Below are 19,207 nucleotides of genomic sequence, written 5' to 3'. Positions count from 1 at the left end.
CCTGTAGGTAAAAGGTGGTGTGTCCATGAATACACTGGTGAGTAAGTAGGGAGACCTTATATCCAACCCTGAGCAGAATAGGGAGCCAGTGAAGCAGTTTTAGGATGGGGGGGATGTGGTTGTATTTTTGCACCTTCATCAGGATCCATTACTAAAATAATCGATAGCCCTAGTATGAATAATTATATTGTACATAATTCAATATAATACTGTGTAATATCTTGTGTAGATAATCATTAAGTTCAGCAAAGTGGACAGTTCCATCAAAGTATATAAGATGTTAAATATCTACATTTGTAAGGATTGGTATCTTTCACATTTGAACCGATACAACACCAATTTTCAGTGCCTGGGAGGAAAGGGTTTCCCACAAATACAAATTTAAAAAAATAAAAAAAAACAAATTTTTTTTTTCTTTCTGCTTTTGACTCGCTCGACCGCTCTTAAAAGCAATGGGACTCTGTCTGTGAATGGAGCTTGTAGTTACATATTATATAAATATGTAAATATTACATAAATATATACATAAAGTGTTGTAATTATATTCCAACGCCGCGTTCTTCTTGGTCATCGCCGCCGCCGCTGCTGCCCCTCCCCCCAAAGCCCCCCCCCTGCACCCCCCGCCACACCACCACAACCACAAATAGGTGCCTGACCTGTGGGAAACAATGGAAGAGACACCGGTACTCGTGGGTACCAACTTTTAGTACTTTTGTGTATGTTTATATGGTAACAAATGGTAATTATTTAGTAATTAAAATCAACAATAACATTTAAAGTAGAACTACATTTTTTTTTCTTTTTTGGTCTATCGTTCGTAATCATTGTGAAAATCATTACAATGGATGTATTTTGTTTTATTGCATTCGAACTCATAAATAAATGTACATAAAAGTTCTCTATTCCGCCCATAAAAAATATCTTAAAAGGGTCAACAATACTCCATTTGCATATCGTGACTTGAATATTAGCATTAGTGATGTTATTATAAGCGCTAAAGCAAACAAACTATTTATAGCGGCGCCGTGTTTACTAGCATGTGTGCCTTTGTTTACTTCATCAAGAGCTAACCTGTTTCCTCACTTCCCTGCTCGTGGAAGTTTATTGTAGACCGTAAATACATAAATATAATCCCTTGTACTGTAAGTTGGATTCATGCTCTAGATTCTTCTCCCTGATTCCTGTTTCAGTAAGACATTCTGCTTTCCTGCCCTGTATAGTCTTCCTCCCAGCTCTGTTCTTGTTTATCATACCGTATTTCCTTGAATTGCCGCCGGGCATATAGTATGCGCCTGTCTTGAATTACTGCCGGGTCAAACTCGCTTCGCAAAATCATTAGCGCATGCTTAGTATTACCGCCGGGTCACACTTGTGACGCTTCCCCTGTCATCATTTTCAAAATGGAGGAGGCTTATTTCAATACCGGTAATTTGAAATCGCATAAAGGGAAGAAGATTAAGAGCTATTCAGTAGGATTTAAGGTCCAAGCTATTGAATACCGGTATGCTAAAAAGAACAGTAAGCAGCTATGTTTTATTAATATACCATAGCTGCGTGTGTCAAATATGAGTCATTAAATGACTCCCGCCTCCTGGTGGTAGAGAGCACTCGTGATCCTTCTTGCGACTACTCGGCTGCAGAAGAAGTGACAATGAGTGAAGTGATATGTGCTGGAGGAGGTAATAAAGGAAGATCTCCATCGAGGCAGAGAGACTTTTAAAACTGAAGAAAGATAAGGAAGACTTCTATAAACAAGTTATCGATGCTTTTGATCAGAAGGAGCTGGCATGGACTTCATTTATAAGTAAAGGTAAGACCATAATAAAGTTTTTTCCATTAAATGTGCTTTTCATGATGGTATCCTTACATCACACTAAAATTTTTACTGCATGCCTTTGGTGAGAAGAGGTTTTAAAATATTTAGCGCATGCTTAACTTTACCGCGTGCCTTTGGTAAGCGCAGGAGTGAGAAGAGGTTTTAAATTAATTAGCGCCCTGGCGGCAATTCAAGGAAATACGGTATTTTACCTGTTGCAGTATTTTTTGCTTTGCAATCTTTTGTTCTTCTTTTTATGTATCATAGTTTTTTGTGATAGACTGTAGTGTTGCTCTTTATCCCTGTTTTGAGCAATAAATATATTTTTTGTTCTAACTCCTGTCTGTGTTTTGCATCCTGGGAGCTGTTAGCCTTTTAGAGTATCACCTAGCGTGACATTATCTACACTTCTGGTAAAATGTAATAATCACTAATTCTTCGGTTTGATACCTAACATAAGTTTTGGGTGATACTACAAATGTTGCTATCAATCCAATACCAAGTAGTTACAGGGTCATACATTGGTCATAGTTTAAGTTGTCTTGTGTCCAGGGACGTATTTCATTTGTTTATAAACAATAAAAAAGACAAAATATTTTTGGGTGATAAGAAATATTGGCGTATTGTAGTATCGACTTTATTTGTGCTTGTACTTGATATCATTACATTCGATGTCTGTGTAAACCCAGGGGTTGGCCAAAATCGTCTCACAAGAGTTAGTTTCTCTTTAAATATCCTTCTTGAAAATGACCTTGCAAATATATATTTTCCACCTCTGCTAGGGTAGGGCTACGGCGCCACACTTCCGATTTCCTGCTAAATCGAAACTTGTGAATGGATACTCAAGTGTCCAAGTGTGTATCCAATCACAGTCTCGTTAACATCAGGCTACTTAGATAGGCTACTGTCAACAACTTGTGATCTGATTGGCTATCGCAACTATCTATCAACTCTATGTGTTGTCAAATTCATCCGTTAACTGTCCCGGTGAGTATCCAATCACAGGAGGCGTAAAGGTCATGTTCAACGTGAGGCCATCTCGAAAGCCTTACTGACAACAACTTGTGATCTGATTGGCTATCGCAATTGTTTATCAACTCTATGTGCCCATTCACTTACAGTGTGTCCGCATTATTGTTTCTGAAGGCCTCGGGCAGATTTAGTACAGCATGGCAACATAAGACAGCTGAATTCTGTTCGGATACAAACTAAAACTAAAAACAACAGCACTGGAACGAGCGTAATATGACATGAAGAGAATATGAATAATTTTAGATATTTAGGGGAAGTAAATTCAAAAATAAGTTTATCTTTAATTATGATCAGGATTTCTGGTTATGTTAGGCCAGCAGAGAAAGCCTTGCTGGCCTTAACGGCCCACCACTGGTTTCTAAGCCATTCTCCCTATTCTATCTCCACACTGATTATAATTGTAATATGTGTCTTTGCTTTTTTTACCAGCAATATCACAACGTGACGACGGCGCGCCGCCATGTCAGGAAAAAAATGCCCCAGTATCTTTCAGAAGCAGTCCAGAATCATTTTTAACTAATTATTACTGCAATACTTTTTAGTACTGCTATACTGTAGAACCCTCATACAGAGTATGTAACTGTACGTGACATCACGTGCAACAAAGGTATCCAAATTGGGTACTGTTTGATTTTATGTTAATCGGTACCTGGTAGTACCAACAAGATCTGGTCGATACCTATTATGAACTGGAACACTAGAACAACTTTCCACAGTGAAGACAGTTTTATATCACTACTGTTATGATCCGCTGCCCGGATCATATCATATTGTGGTTTTGTTCCGTTTTGTATCATATTCTGTTAGTGTTTGACTTCCTTAGTTTGTGTTTGTTCTGTCACCGTGGTTGCTTATTAGTTTCACCTGCCCCTTGCTTTTGACGCACAACTGTTTTTGTTAATCACTGCCTGTATTTAAGCCTGCCTTCTTTGTTCATTCTTTGTAGTTTGCAGAAAACCCTAACCGAGTTCTAGCAATAAATATGTACATCATATAATCATTCCATATTAGAAAAAGAACGGTTAAAATAAATTAATGGCATCCAAGCACATGATGGGTATACTTAATTTTATGACCATAAATACACTTTTATTGGGGGAGGCTTTACAATGGCATAGAACTGCACATCCTCCTGTTTCTAATATTGTGTCCCTTACAAATTGCAGCAGTACACGATGCAAACGTCAACCACATCAATGTTTCATGATAACCAAAACAGGTCACACTCACATATTTTCTCCAAAAATTTAACTTGAACTTTACAAAAACTCAACAGTCTTCAGTGTGTTAACACTGAAAAGGTTCAGCTTGGTTAAAACAAAACATGCAAAAACAAATGGAGTGTTTGGCCTAATTAGTAATTGGGTGAACTCTAAATGCACTGAACATTGCCGGTAATAAACTGACAGTGGAAAGCACATACTTGTATTTGTTCATTGATTAATCAATCAATCAATGTTTATTTATATAGCCCCAAATCACAAATGTCTCAAAGGACTGCACAAATCATTACGACTACAACAACCTCGGAAGAACCCACAAAAGGGCAAGGAAAACTCACACCCAGTGGGCAGGGAGAATTCACATCCAGTGGGACGCCAGTGACAATGCTGACTATGAGAAACCTTGGAGAGGACCTCAGATGTGGGCCACCCCCCCCCCCCCCCTCTAGGGGTGCAGTTGTTGGAACTGCTATTTTACTACAATAAATACATCATACTTAACTAATACTTCATATTTATTTTTATACTTGTCATTTTTATAACATTTTTGTTTGGTTTTAGAACTGTTTCTTACAGACACTTGCAAAGACAGTTTTTAAAAGAAGAGCTAAAAATGGGGTCACCCATTCAATGAAACTCAAATTTCTTTAAATTCAAATAAGTTTGAATCGGGAAAAGTAAACAAATGTTATAACTTGCAACATACAACATTGACAAGAGACCATGCTGAAATGTTCCATTAAAAACACACAATGAATGTTTAATTGTGGATACATATACTGTAGTAGTAACTCATATGCCATTACTCTGTTTAGTAATTTTTCAAATAAAAAAGAAGACTTACATCACGAGAGTCCACTGCTGCATACATAATGTTCGTCCAGCCCTTAAATGTTGCCTGGTCAAAGATAACAGTCAAATAGTTAAATATCACAACACATTTATGTGAGTATGTATATATATATATTAGGGGTGTGCATCGCTACCTTAAATGACGATATATTAATATCTCTGAAGTTAAAATCGGTTATCAGTTTGTACCGATTATTTTTTACACACACATACATATATATCCATTTTCTACCGCTTATTCCCTTTGGGGTCGCGGGGGGCGCTGGTGCCTATCTCAGCTACAATTGGGCGGAAGGCAGCGTACACCCTGGACAAGTCGCCACCTCATCGCAGGGCCAACACAGATTGACAGACAACATTCACACTCACATTCACACACTAGGGCCAATTTAGTGTTGCCAATCAACCTATCCCCAGGTGCATGTCTTTGGAGGTGGGAGGAAGCCGGAGTACCCGGAGGGAACCCACGCATTCATGGGGAGAACATGCAAATTCCACACGGAAAGATCCCGAGCCCGGGATTGAACCCAGGACTACTCAGGATCTTCCGTGCTGCCCCATATATAATCACAAGACTACTTCATCTCTACAGAACTGTTTCATGAGGGGTTCCCTCAATCATCAGGAGATGAAAAAAAAAAATCTCATGATGATTGAGGGAACCCCTCATGAAACAGTTCTGTAGAGATGAAGTAGTCTTGTGATTTTTCCCACACCTACATATTGCGCTCTACCACGGTATCGAGCACTATTCCCTGGATAATCCAATCAAGACATATATATATATATATATATATATATATATATATATATATATATATATATATATATATATATATATATATATATATATATATATATATATATATATATATATATGTATGTTTCGCAGGCTTCCCTGCAGAACAGGCTTGTAGGGATTATATAGTCTCTTGTTTTTTTCCTGACCTTACATATATTCCGTGTATAACGGATAAACCTGCAAAAGGAACATAACGACAAAAATATACTTAAAAGTAGAGGTGTAACGATACACCGTGATCACGGTTTGGTGCGTACGTAGGTGTTATGGTCACATTTTTGTATATTAGCGATGCTAAAGGCAATCCATTACAGGTCAATATAAACTACAGTATCTGGACAAAACATCTACATCTTTTTTTTTTTTTACAGTTGACTAAGTAATTAATGTAATATCTGCATGTGGATTAAGGACTTCTTATCCAACCGCGCCCAGAGGGTGCAGTTTGGTCGCCACATGTTATCGAGCCTGTACCTCAGCACCGACTCTCCACAAGGCTGCGTGCTGAGCCCCCTTCTCTACTCCATCTACACATACGACTGCACATCTGCCCACTCCAGCATCAAATTTGCGGATGACACCACCATAGTGGGGCTCATCTCGGAGGGAGACGAGGCTGCATATCGGGACGAGGTGGAGAAGCTGTCGGATTGGTGCAAAGTCAACAACCTGGCCCTGAACGCCTCCTAGACCAAGGAGCTGGTCATAGACAACAGGAGGAAAAAAAAACGGACATCCTGCCCCAGTGGTGACTGTGTGGAGCGGGTCTCCGACTTCCGCTTCCTGGGAGTCCACCTGGCCGACGACCTATCCTGGAGCACCAGCACCACGGCTACCATCAAGAAGGCACACCAGACACTGCACTTCCTGAGAATACTCAGGAACAACCACCTCTCACAGGAACTGCTGGTGTCCTTCTACCGGTGCTCCATTGAGAGCATCCTGACCTACTGCTTCTGCGTGTGGTTCAGCAGCTGCACGGCCGCAGAGAGAACGGCGCTCCAGAGGGTCATAAAGACCGCCCAGAAGATCATCGGATGCCCCCTCCCCTCCCCTCCCTGGCTGACCTGTACAGCCCCCGCTGTCTCAGGAAAGCACAGAGCATCCTGAAAGACCCAGAGCCACCTGGAACTACTACCCTTGGGCAGACGCTATAGGGTGCTAAAAGCGAGCACAAATAGACTAAAAAACAGCTTTTACCCAAGAGCCATAGAAGCATTAAACAGGCACTGAGTGAGCACAATATGTCCATCATGTCCTCATGTGTCATGTTTTTTATTTTTTTCTATTTTTTCGGACTATAATGTGCAATCATGTTATATGTATGTGTGTATATATATTCAGATATTCATATGCATGCATATATGCATCTGTGTGGATATATATACATATACATATCTCATTTCTATCTTTTTTTTACCATTTATATTACCATATTGTATATGCACCTTAGGGCAGTGGTTCTCAACCTTTTTTCAGTGAACATTTTTTTAATTCAAGTACCCCCTAATCAGAGCAAAGCATTTTTGGTTGAAAAAAATAGATAAAGAAGTAAAATACAGCACTATGTCATCAGTTTCTGATTTATTAAATTGTTTAACAGTGCAAAATATTGCTCATTTGTAGTGGTCTTTCTTGAAATATTTGGAAAAAAGATATAAAAATAACTAAAAACTTGTTGAAAAATAAAGAAGTGATTCAATTGTAAATAAAGATTTCTACACATAGAAGTAATCATCAACTTAAAGTGCCCACTTTGGGGATTGTAATAGAGATCCATCTGGATTCATGAACATAATCCAAAAATATCTTCACAATAAAAGAAATCGTTAACATAAATATTTATGGATCATGTCCACAAAAAAATCTGTCCGTCAACACTGAATATTGCATTTCTTTTCACAGTTTATAAACTTACATTCATATTTTGTTGAAGTATTATTCAATAAATATATTTATAAAGGATTTTTAAATTTTTTGCTATTTTTAGAATCTTTTTAAATAAATCTCACGTACCCCTTGGCATACCTTCTAGTACCCCCAGGGGTACGCGTACTCCCATTTGAGAACCACTGCCTTAGGGGATCTGCTCCAATTTCGTTGTTCTTTGAACCTGTTCACTGCAATAATGACGATAAAACTCTATTCTATTCTGAAACATTTCTAATAATAAAAAAGTGGGTGTGAATGAAAATGGCCCTGAGATACACACTGGACTTTTTACAAGTTATTTTTTTTGATAAAGTACAAGAATGCAGGCAAGTGCAACAGTAAGAGTTTGCAAAGTGTGAATGATAGTTTTATTTTCAGCAAAGTGTAGTATTGGTTGAGGTGCAGAATTGAGAGTGTCAGCTTGTAAACCAGCTTCACATCCGTACTAAACAATGGCTGCACACCGCCTTCTACTCTATACTATCGCTAGCCATGGCTCTATGGAGTACTCAGTGGACTAGTGGTTAGAGTGTCCGCCCTGAGATCGGTAGGTTGGGAGTTCAAACCCCGGCTGAGTCATACCAAAGACTATTAAATAATGGGACCCATTGCCTCCCTGCTTGGCACTCAGCATCAAAGGCTGAAATTGGGGGTTAAATCACCATAAATGATTCCCGGGCGCGGCACCACTGCTGCCCACTGCTCCCCTCACTTCCCAGGTGGTGATCAAGGGGATGGGCCAAATGCAGAGGACAAATTTCACCACACCTAGTGTGTGTGACAAGCATTGGTACTCCATAAACATAATACAAATACATGTACCAACACACTTCTACATAGCAGGGTAGAGCCCTCATTAAAAATACATGTTGTGAATTTTTGTAACACTCACCACTTGCAACAGTGCCAGATAGCCAGCACCAACGTTGTCAAAGTTGATTTTGACATTTTTCCACCTGGCGCTGTCATTGACAAAATTCAGGCACTCAGACTTGTTGTTGACCACATCAATGGGGAAGACCACATCAGTGGTGGTGTTGACGCAGTAGTAGTACTTCCCGGCAAACAAGTTGACTCCCATGATGCTGAAGATTAGCCAGAAGATGAGGCAGACCAGCAGGACATTCATGATGGAAGGGATGGCCCCCAGAAGTGCGTTCACCACAACCTGAATAGGTTCAAAAGACAACACAAACTTAGCATTTTTCTGTCGTTTCAATGAAGGGCACTACTGTTTAATGTAGCTCGAGGGGCCATTAAAATCATCTACTCACTTGACTGTTTCCTAAACTAAACAAGACCTAGAATTATTGAACTGTGTCATACAAAAGCTTTTACTACAGTGGAACCCGTTTAAGTTGATGAACTTCGGATTTGTTGACTCACATCAGCGGTTGTCGACATAACCAAAAATAGCTATCCACTTGTGTCTCAGATGATTGAGGGAACCCCTCATGAAACACTTCTGTAGAGATGAAGTAGTCTTGTGATTTTTCCAAAAGTTTGATGTTCAAACTCATGAACTTTATTTTTTTTGCAAATAATAATTAATTTAGAATTTCATGGCTGCAACACATGCCAAAGTAGTTGGGAAAGGGCATGTTAACCACTGTGTTACATCACCTTTTCTTTTAACAACACTCAATAAACGTTTGGGAACTGGGGAAACTAATTTTTTGAAGCTTTTCAGGTGGAATTATTTCCCATTCTTGTTTCATGTACAGCTTAAGTTGTTCAACATTCCGCGGTCTCCACTGTCGTATTTTACGCTTCATAATGCGCCATACATCTTCGATGGGAGACAGGTCTGGACTGCAGGCGGGCCAGGAAAGTACCTGCACTCTTTTTTTACGAAGCTACGCTGTTGTAACACGTGCTGAAATAAGCAGGGGCGTCCATGAAAAAGACGACGCTTCGATGACAACATATGTTGTTCCAAAACCTGTATGTACCTTTCAGCATTAATGGTGCCTTCACAGATGTGTAAGTTACCCATGCTTTGGGCACTAATGCACCCCCATACCATGACAGATGCTGGCTTTTAAACTTTGCGTTGATAACAGTCTGGATGGTTCGCTTCCCTTTTGGTCTGGATGACAGGATGTCAAATATTTCCAAAACAATTTGAAATGTGGACTCGTCAGACCGCAGAACACTTTTCCACTTTGCATCAGTCCATCTTAGAAACGGCGGCGTTTCTGGATGTTGTTGATAAATGGCTTTCGCGTTGCATAGTAGAGCTTTAACTTGCACTTACAGATGTAGCAACAAACTGTATTTAGTGACAGTGGTTTTCTGAAGTGTTCCTGAGCCCATGGGGTGATATCCTTTAGAGATTGATGTCGGTTTTTGATACAGTGCCGTCAGGGATTGAGGGTCACGGTCATTCAATGTTGGTTTCTGGCCATGCCTCTTACGTGGAGTGACTTCTCCAGATCCTCTGAACATTTTGATGATATTATGGACCGTAGATGTTCAAATCCCTAAATGTCTTGCAATTGCACTTTGAGAAACGTTGTTCTTAAACAGTGACTATTTGCTCCCACAGTTGTGGACAAAGAGGTGTACCTCACCCCATCCTGTCTTGTGGAAGACTGAGCATTTTTTGGGAAGCTGTTTTTATTCCAAATCAGGGCACCCACTTGTTCCCAATTAGCCTGCACACCTGTGGGATGTTCCAAATAAGTGTTTGATGAGCATTCCTCAACTTTATCAGTATTTATTGCCAACTTTCCCAACTTCTTTGTCACATGTTGCTGGCATCAAATTCTAAAGTTAATGATTATTTGCAAAAAAAAAAAATGTTTATCAGTTTGAACATCAAATATGTTGTCTTTGTAGCATATTTAACTGAATATGGGTTGAAAAGGATTTGCAAATCATTGTATTCCGTTTATATTTACATCCAACACAATTTCCCAACTCATATGGAAACGGGGTTTGTAAAACCGTTAGCAATTTTTATGCAAAACCAGTTTTTCTCACCTATTGGTACCTGTTTTGTGTATTTGAGTTCTGCATAAGTCCTGAAAACCTTGGAAGCATGGTGTATACATTTATAAAACAATCTTGCCTTCCTTCATACTTCATCCAAACGAGCCATTTGGAATTTGCCCGATTTGTGTTGTTTTTTCCTGACATACGACGTCAGGGGATATCTCCATATATGGTAGAGATTTACCCAAATAGCTTTGAGCAAGTCCGCCATTGTGGTCCGAAGTTGTAGTCAACAAGTTCCCTTTTTTTTCTCCATCCTCTTGTGGTGCAGACTGGCTCTTACATGCACATGCATCCTACACTGTTGCCATTCCTCATACAAAGTAGCGTATATTTCCAAATTATATCTGAGAGTAGACTCGAAAATCAATCAATGTTTATTTATAGAGGCCTAAATCACCAGTGTCTCAAAGGGCTGCACAAACCACAACACAAACCACAACGACATCCTCAGTAGAGCCCACATAAGGGCAAGGAAAAACAACACAGCTGATAGGGAGAAGACGCAGTCGAGGTGCAGGCAAGTAAATTAAACCGCCCACAAAACATTGTATCCTGAAGAGATGGTCAGAAAGCGTCATGAAGATGATCTGGAAAATATAATCTATGCAACATTCTGATCTAATAACCACCAATACAAAAGGGAATAAGCGGTAGAAAATGGATGGATGTAATGTAGACCACAAGAAAGTGTGTTAGAAGCAGAAAAAAAAAATCATAAAATGACCTCTTATAAGTACATCTGCATCTTTATACCCACATTTGAATTAACCATTCAAATTGAAGTTTTACTCACTTTCATCCAAAATGTTCTATCATAGTTAAAAACATTTTAAAAAACATTTGTGTCATGAGGGCAGTTCTCCTTTCTTTTTTTTTTTTTTCCTCTTGTCTGCAAGTCTCTCCCTGGTCGTCAGTTGCAGGTGTGCTGCCAGCCATCCAAGCCCACCTGTACTTAATCAACGACCTGATTTAAACCCTGGATCTCCACCCAGCCAGTGCCAGTTCGTTCGTTGCCTGTGGTACACTCTAACCTAAACACTATCATCCTGACCTTTGCCCTGAAACCTTTTTTGACCCCTGTTTTTGTATTTCCTCAGATGCTGAACAGACTTTTTGACCCCGTCTTCCCCGACCTGACTTTTGTTACTCTTAAATTATTTTCTCCAGTGATTTTTTGTTATTAAAAAGCCTTTTTTCTGATCCGCAATTGGATTCATTTTTTGAAACCTTAACAATTTGTGTATTGTCATACAAATGAAAATGTATACTTTGATGTCAGACCACATTTTAAGTTCTGCACGGCGCACCCTGACTTCGCCTTGCTTGGGGAAATACATCACTTGACATTGATTGACCTTATTTGGTCAAATCAGGCGAGGAGAGGGAGGTATGTATGCACAATTTTACTCTAAATTGTGAGAAGATGTGCGTGCTCCAGATGATGTTTGAAGTTTCCCTCTTACACACATGTAAGAGGGATGTGTACTATGGCTATGAGTTGTTCTTTTCCCTTGGCCTCAGTCTGCACCCCCACTCCAGGGCCTAGGCTAAGACCGATTTTTTATTTTTTTTATTTTTTTTAAATCTTCTATTCCCCCCCCCCTTGTTTACCTGTATGTCATCTTTTTTGTAAGGGGCGCTGGAAGCCGGCAGACCCGTCAGCGATCCTGTTCTGTCTCCCTGTAATGTTTGTCTGATCTTGAATGGGATTGTGCTGAAAATTTTAATTTTCCTGAAGGAACTCTCCTGACGGAATAAATAAAGTACTATCTAATCTAATCTAATGATACAAGTCCAAATATTTTAATAATAATAATTGGGGTTTCTGCAAAATACAATTTTATTGTCCGAATTCCACGCACAGCTTTTGAAATGAAGCTTCAGGACTTGACTTGGTTCACTTATACAGGTTGTCGACATTAACAAAGTCAACTTAAACGGGTTCCAAGGACAGTCAACAAAGCAAAGGGTATAGTGAATAAAGTTTACAATTTAATAGGGGATAAAAGCAAAGCAGAAATAAACCTTAAGAGGCAGGATGAAGTCACAACATTTTGTCTGACTGCAAATGAAAAAAAGACAAACATCAAAGAAAAAAGATTACAGGTCACATTTACAAGCACCAAACAGGCAGTGTCAAAAAGCAACATCTGCAATGCATTACAACACAATGCGAAAAGAAACATACAGATAGAGGAAGTACAGTTTGTACATAATTGAACAAGAAGGACAAGATTATTTTCATGCATTTAGATATTTACATTTTTAAATGATTTGTACGGCATAAATTACATTGCTTTAAAATGACTAGTTAAGGACAACATATTTACATGAACTGGCAAATGCTAAACTTAACCGACATTCCTGTAACAAGTGCGGGATAAAACAATGTTTACTTACCCTCATGCCCTCAAATCTCGACAAGGCTCGCAGTGGTCGGAGGGCTCGCAGTGTCCTTAAAGACTTGATGGCAGTAAGCTCAGAATAGCCCAGAGCATTGGCCACAAGGCTGATCAGGGACACCTGGGAGAACACAGGATATGAGATGAGCATGTGAAATGCAAAAGGCGACAAAGATTGTACTCAATTTATCATTTGCATTGAACCTTTGATTTCTTAGGCGTAACTTTTTATGAGTTAAATCAAGGGAGTAGGTTTGATTTTGAGATTGGTGGGGACACAAAAGTGCTCCAAGGCAGCACTCTGAAAGTTTCCTTTTTTTTTTTCTATCTACATTAGCAATCATAATGTCAAGTCATGCAGATGTTATAGGGTAAAGTAACTAAAATGCCAGCAAAGGACACAACTTGGAAGAGTTCTCATCTTTACTCTTTAATGTAGGGCTGTAGTGCAACTGTGCATCATACTGTCAATTAACATAGCCTACTGTCCATCAACAACAACAGAAATACATTCATGCAATACAACAGGGGTCGGGAACCTTTTAGGCTGAGAGAGCCATTCAAGCCAAATATTTTAAAGTAATTCCGTGAGAGCCATATAATATTTTTTTGAAGACTGAATACAACTAAATGCGTGCATTTTTAAGTAAGACCAACATTTTTAGAGTATAATAAGTCTCATTCTTTTTAATAACATTATTCTGAAGCTAAACAACAATAAATAAAATACTTCTTACCAATAATGCGACTTCTTGAACAGGTGCGGTAGAAACCGAATGGATGGATTAAAATGCATGAGAATGTTTTATATCCATCCATCCATCCATCCATCATCTTCCGCTTATCCGAGGTCGGGTCGCGGGGGCAGCAGCCTAAGCAGGGAAGCCCAGACTTCCCTATCTCCAGCCACTTCGTCTAGCTCTTCCCGGGGGATCCCGAGGCGTTCCCAGGCCAGCCGGGAGACATAGTCTTCCCGACGTGTCCTGGGTCTTCCCCGTGGCCTCCTACCAGCTGGACGTGCCCTAAACACCTCCCTAGGGAGGCGTTGGGGTGGCATCCTGACCAGATGCCCGAACCACCTCCTCTGGCTCCTCTCGATTTGGAGGAGCAGTGGGTTTACGTTGAGTTCCTCCCGGATGGCAGAGCTTCTCACCCTATCTCTAAGGGAGAGCCCCGCCACCCGGCGGAGGAAACTCATTTCGTCCGCTTGTACCCGTGATCTTATCCTTTCGGTCATGACCCAAAGCTCATGACCATAGGTGAGGATGGGAACGTAGATCGACCGGTAAATTCAGAGCTTTGCCTTCCGGCTCAGCTCCTTCTTCACCACAACGGATCGATACAACGTCCGCATTACTGAAGACGCCGCACCGATCCGCCTGTCGATCTCACGATCCACTCTTCCCTCACTCGTGAACAAGACTCCTAGGTACTTGAACTCCTCCACTTGGGGCAGGGTCTCCTCCCCAACCCGGAGATGCCACTCCACCCTTTTCCGGGCGAGAACCATGGACTCGGACTTGGAGGTGCTGATTCTCATTCCGGTCGCTTCACACTCGGCTGCAAACCGATCCAGTGAATATATAAAACATTCGCCCGGAATGTTTTATATATTGAATGTTATTGTTGACACTGTGATTACCAGCGGAATTTTTCATTACTTATCGTGTTAAGCAATGTCAGCTAAGATTTATCTAAGAGCCAGATGCAGTCATCAAAAGAGCCACATCTGGCTCTAGAGCCATAGGTTCCCTACCCCTGCAATACAACATTGTAAATAAACATAAATTAACTGTAATAATCTTTTCCCCAACTTGTGTTTAAATCACTCACAATTTTTCCCTTCATCTACTTCTTTCTATTGCTGCTTTTGTACTGTAAATATGTTACATGAAACTAAAAAAAATTCAAAAATTAAAACGGAAAGGTGAAATCCGGCGATCTGATTGGCTGTTAACCGTGGTTTAAATATTGAGCACGGCTACTATTCTAAAGCCTTATCACAGCGTAGGCTATCACTCCGCCTCAGGCACGTACGACTGGTATGAGTGGAAGTTGTTGTCATGTATCCATGACAACGGACTGTTGCAGTCCGTAGAAAAAGACAGCTGATGTTTTTACGATGTTAAAAAACAGACTAAAGTAGTTGAATTCACATGTTTAAGGTTAACTTTCACCTACGGGGAGGGTTAACAATGGTAGAAGGGACTGAGCATTGACTTTCACCTGGAAAAAAAGCGGAGGAAAAGACGAGATGCAGTGCTAATTTGGAGCTAACGTCTGGATAGGTGGGACTGTTTTTTCCACAGTGAGGACAGCCAATCACAGGTAAGTTAGCATGAAAGCGGCAACCAATCAGGGAGCGATATTTAGGTTAGAAGCGGGACTTCTAGCAGAGACCGACATTTAACCCTTTCTGTGCCATAATCATTGACTAAACATTACGGGCAGCGCTTGTTTGTTAATAGTGACTACACAGTGGCGGCTGGATATTGGTAGGGACGTGTCCCTGGTGTCCCCTACCCAATTCTACGCCCTTGAGTTAAATCATTGCTGTACATAACTACCCAACAATAGGGGTTATTGTAACATAATTCATGCATATGGTCAATAGTGTACATACATCAACAATGAGGAAGTCAAGCCAGCACCAGGCATTGGTGAAATACTTGACAAAGCCATAGGCCACCCATTTCAACAGCATCTCCAGGATGAAGATATAGGTGAAGACTTTGTCTGCATACTCAAGCATCGTTTTAATAGTCCTCCTCTGTTCAATGTATATGTCCTCAAAGGCCTGAGCAGAATCCATAAAATAAGTACATTATGATGCACAGAAGTGGGAATTAGACGATTTTGCATTGGTTAATGTCATGGTTTATAGTAGGGGTCACCAACGTGGTGGCCCGTAAGGACCAGATGAGTCGCCCGCTGGCCTGTTGTAAAAATAGCTCAAAAAGCAGCACTTACCAGTGAGCTGCCTTTATTTTTCAAATTTTATTCATTTACTAGCAAGCTGGTCTCGCTTTGCTTGACATTTTTAATTCTAAGAGAGAAAAAAGTCAAATAGAATTTGAAAACCCAAGAAAATGTTTTAAAGACTTGGTCTTCACTTGTTTAAATAAATTCATTTATTTTTTTACTTTGCTTCTTGTAACTTTCAGAAAGACAATTTTAGAGAAAAAATACAACCTTAAAAATGATTTTAGGATTTTTAAACTCATACACCTTTTTACCTTTTAAATTCCTTCCTCTTCTTTCCTGACATTTTAAATCAATGTTCAAGTATTTTTCTTTATTGTAAAGAATAATAAATACATTTTAATTTAATTCTTCATTTTAGCTTCTGTTTTTTCGACGAACAATATTTGTGAAATATTTCTTCAAACTTATTATGATTAAAATTAAAAAAAAAATATTCTGGCAAATTTAGAAAATCTGTAGAATCAAATTTTAATCTTACTTCAAAGTCTTTTGAATTTAATTTAAAAATGTTTGTTTTGGAAAATCTAGAAATAATGCTTAAAATAGAGCTTGGTCCAATGTGTTATAAATTCTAACAAAGTGCAGATTGGATTTTAACCTATTTAAAACATGTCATCAAAATTCTAAAATTAATGTTAATCAGGAAAAATTACTAATGACATTCCATAAATAATTTTTTCGATTTTTTCAAAAAGATTTGAATTAGTTAGTTTTTCTCTTCATTTTTTTCGGTTGAATTTTGATTTTTAAAGAGTCGAAATTGAAGATAAACTATGTTTCAAAATTTAATTTTCTTTTTTTTTTTCGTGTTTTCTCCTCTTTTAAAAAGTCCAATTAAGTGTTTTTTTCATCATTTATTCCCTAGAAAAAAACCTTCCGTAAAAGGAAAACAAATGTACGACGGAATGACAGACAGAAATACCCATTTTTTCATATATATAGATTTATTTATTAAATGTAAATTGAGCAAATTGGCTATTTCTGTCAATTTATTTAAGTGTGTATCAAACTGGTAGCCCTTCGCATTAATCAGTACCCATTAAGTAGCCCTTGGTTTCAAAAAGGTTGGTGACCCCTGGTTTATAGTGTGGCTATAGGCATAGGCAGATTGATTCTCCACAACAAAAGGATCAGAGAGTGCAATAACTAGAAATGCTAAATAGAAAAAGATGAGTACTATGACAGGAAACAGGTGAACATCATAAGGCAATACAGATAAAAAAATATTAGTCACAACTACAACACTAATCAAAGTCATTACTCAAATGAATAAAAGGAATAGCTTTGATTAGTTCCAATTGCATGTAAGACAAGCTTCATTATGTCGCCAAATTATTTTAATATATAAAACTTGTGCACCTACAGAGGTGAAAAGTGTTTTTACCTTCATCCGGATTTTTAAGTGTATACTTTTATAAAGATGTGAACAGTACACATATTTTATAGTAATTATTTTTTAAAGAAAAAGATACACACAAATAACATGGAATAAAGGTTGTATATAACTTGTCACACCGCGGTGAGGGATGTCTTGTCTTGGTTTTTCTGTCTTGTGATTTACATGTTTTACTTTGAAAAGCAATTCCTCTTGTTTCAGATCACGGGCCCTTCCTCTTGTGTCACCAGTCTGAAGTCCTCCCTGACCCTTTATTGTTTCCACCTGTTTCCCATTATCCTCATGTTCTATTTAAGCTCATGCCTCCCCTTGTTCTGTGCCAGATCGTCTCGTACTTGCGTGTCTTTCTAGCGTCCATGCCCATGTCCATGTCGATATCCTTGTCTTGCTTAATTCTTGGTTTTCTTCTTTGGTTCGGGAAATCAATTGCTGTAATTTTGAGTTTAGTTTTTTGTCCTCCGAGCGCCCTTTGTTATCCTAGACTTCGTCCAACCTAATTGGTGAGTTTTTGTGTTATTTTCTAAATTCCTTTTCGTCCTCTAAGATTGAGTGATTTTTTTTTTATCCGTATTTAGTGCATATATATATATATATATATATACATATATATATATATATATATATATATATATATATATATATATATAAATCTCCTGATGAGTGAGGGAACCCCTCATGAAACAGTTCTGTAGAGATGAAGTAGTCTTGTGATTTTTCCCACACCTATATATATATATATATATATATATATATATATATACATATGTAGCCTTTTTGCTTTTTCCTCCTGTTGGAGCGCTTTATGTTATTTTTATAGTAGATACGACTTTATTGTAAGTTCGTTCTTTTGTTAATTGTTTCCTCCTATTTTTTGGAGTGATTTTTGAATTACCTTTTTCCAGAATTATTTCCGCGGATTTTTGTTAATTATTTTATGCGAAATACTCTTTGCTCTGGAGGTTAAAAGTCATTTCAAAATAAAAGCCTTGTTTGGAACTTCCTCTCTGCATCTGAGTCCAATCCTTATTCCAAGTCCTGACATAACTTATATTTCATTGAGTGAAATGAGCATTTGATCCCAATACAAAAGGTAGTTTGTTGCTTGTTGGCAACCATGTGCGATCAACATAAATCATGCAAGTAATCTGCGTTTAAACATAGTAAATATTTACATATTTTTATATTGCATATATTACATGCAATACAAGCCGCACATTTGAGTGTACGAACCAAATTACAAGGACATTTAGAAAATAGAAAAATGTACTTAATGTGAGCATAAAAGGACCATAAAGTATATATTTACTGTAAGCTCCACAACTGATGCATGCATATATGTGCTTTACTTCTAATACAACACAAACTTACCAGTGCTCCGCTACTGAGAAGGATCATGAAGATGATAAAAGATTCAAACCAGTTGTGCTCCACTATGATAAAACAGGTTTTTCTGAGAGTCCACCAGCTCTTAAACCTGTCTCCTTCCTCGTTGACCTGGCAACACTGGAATCTGCTTACACATCCTGCAATTGTCGATAACATTTAGGGAAAGAACAATATATGGAAAACTGAAATGAATGAAGTACATGGCTGCAAGAGACCACAATTTATCCCACCGCTTATTTCCCAGTTGGTGTGTATTGATCATCTGGCATTAAAAACTCTGCTCATCGATACCAACCTTTGGCACCAACACATTAAAATTGTTTAAATGTGTCTGTACAGTTTTGTGCTTGAATTGTTTTAATCAAGTCCGTAATTGACATA

At 38.7% G+C, this 19,207-nt stretch overlaps 1 protein-coding gene across 1 annotated transcript in view; it reads right to left on the bottom strand.

Annotated features, from left to right (window-relative positions):
* scn1lab (sodium channel, voltage-gated, type I like, alpha b) overlaps nt 1-19,207 on the bottom strand; it is a 121,842-nt gene that overhangs the window by 12,467 nt on the left and 90,168 nt on the right. Inside the window, exons 19-23 of the mRNA XM_061904697.1 lie at nt 18,809-18,963; nt 15,683-15,856; nt 13,058-13,180; nt 8,550-8,825; nt 4,916-4,969 (exon numbers count right to left, since the gene is read on the bottom strand). Of these exons, the coding sequence (XP_061760681.1) occupies nt 4,916-4,969; nt 8,550-8,825; nt 13,058-13,180; nt 15,683-15,856; nt 18,809-18,963 (782 nt within the window). The remainder of the gene's footprint in view (nt 1-4,915; nt 4,970-8,549; nt 8,826-13,057; nt 13,181-15,682; nt 15,857-18,808; nt 18,964-19,207) is intronic.

The sequence above is a fragment of the Nerophis ophidion genome, linkage group LG06 (assembly GCF_033978795.1).
Source record: "Nerophis ophidion isolate RoL-2023_Sa linkage group LG06, RoL_Noph_v1.0, whole genome shotgun sequence".
Classification (NCBI taxonomy): domain Eukaryota; kingdom Metazoa; phylum Chordata; class Actinopteri; order Syngnathiformes; family Syngnathidae; genus Nerophis; species Nerophis ophidion.
Note: the sequence above shows the minus strand (reverse complement) of the source record. Positions and strands in the feature narration are given on the sequence as shown.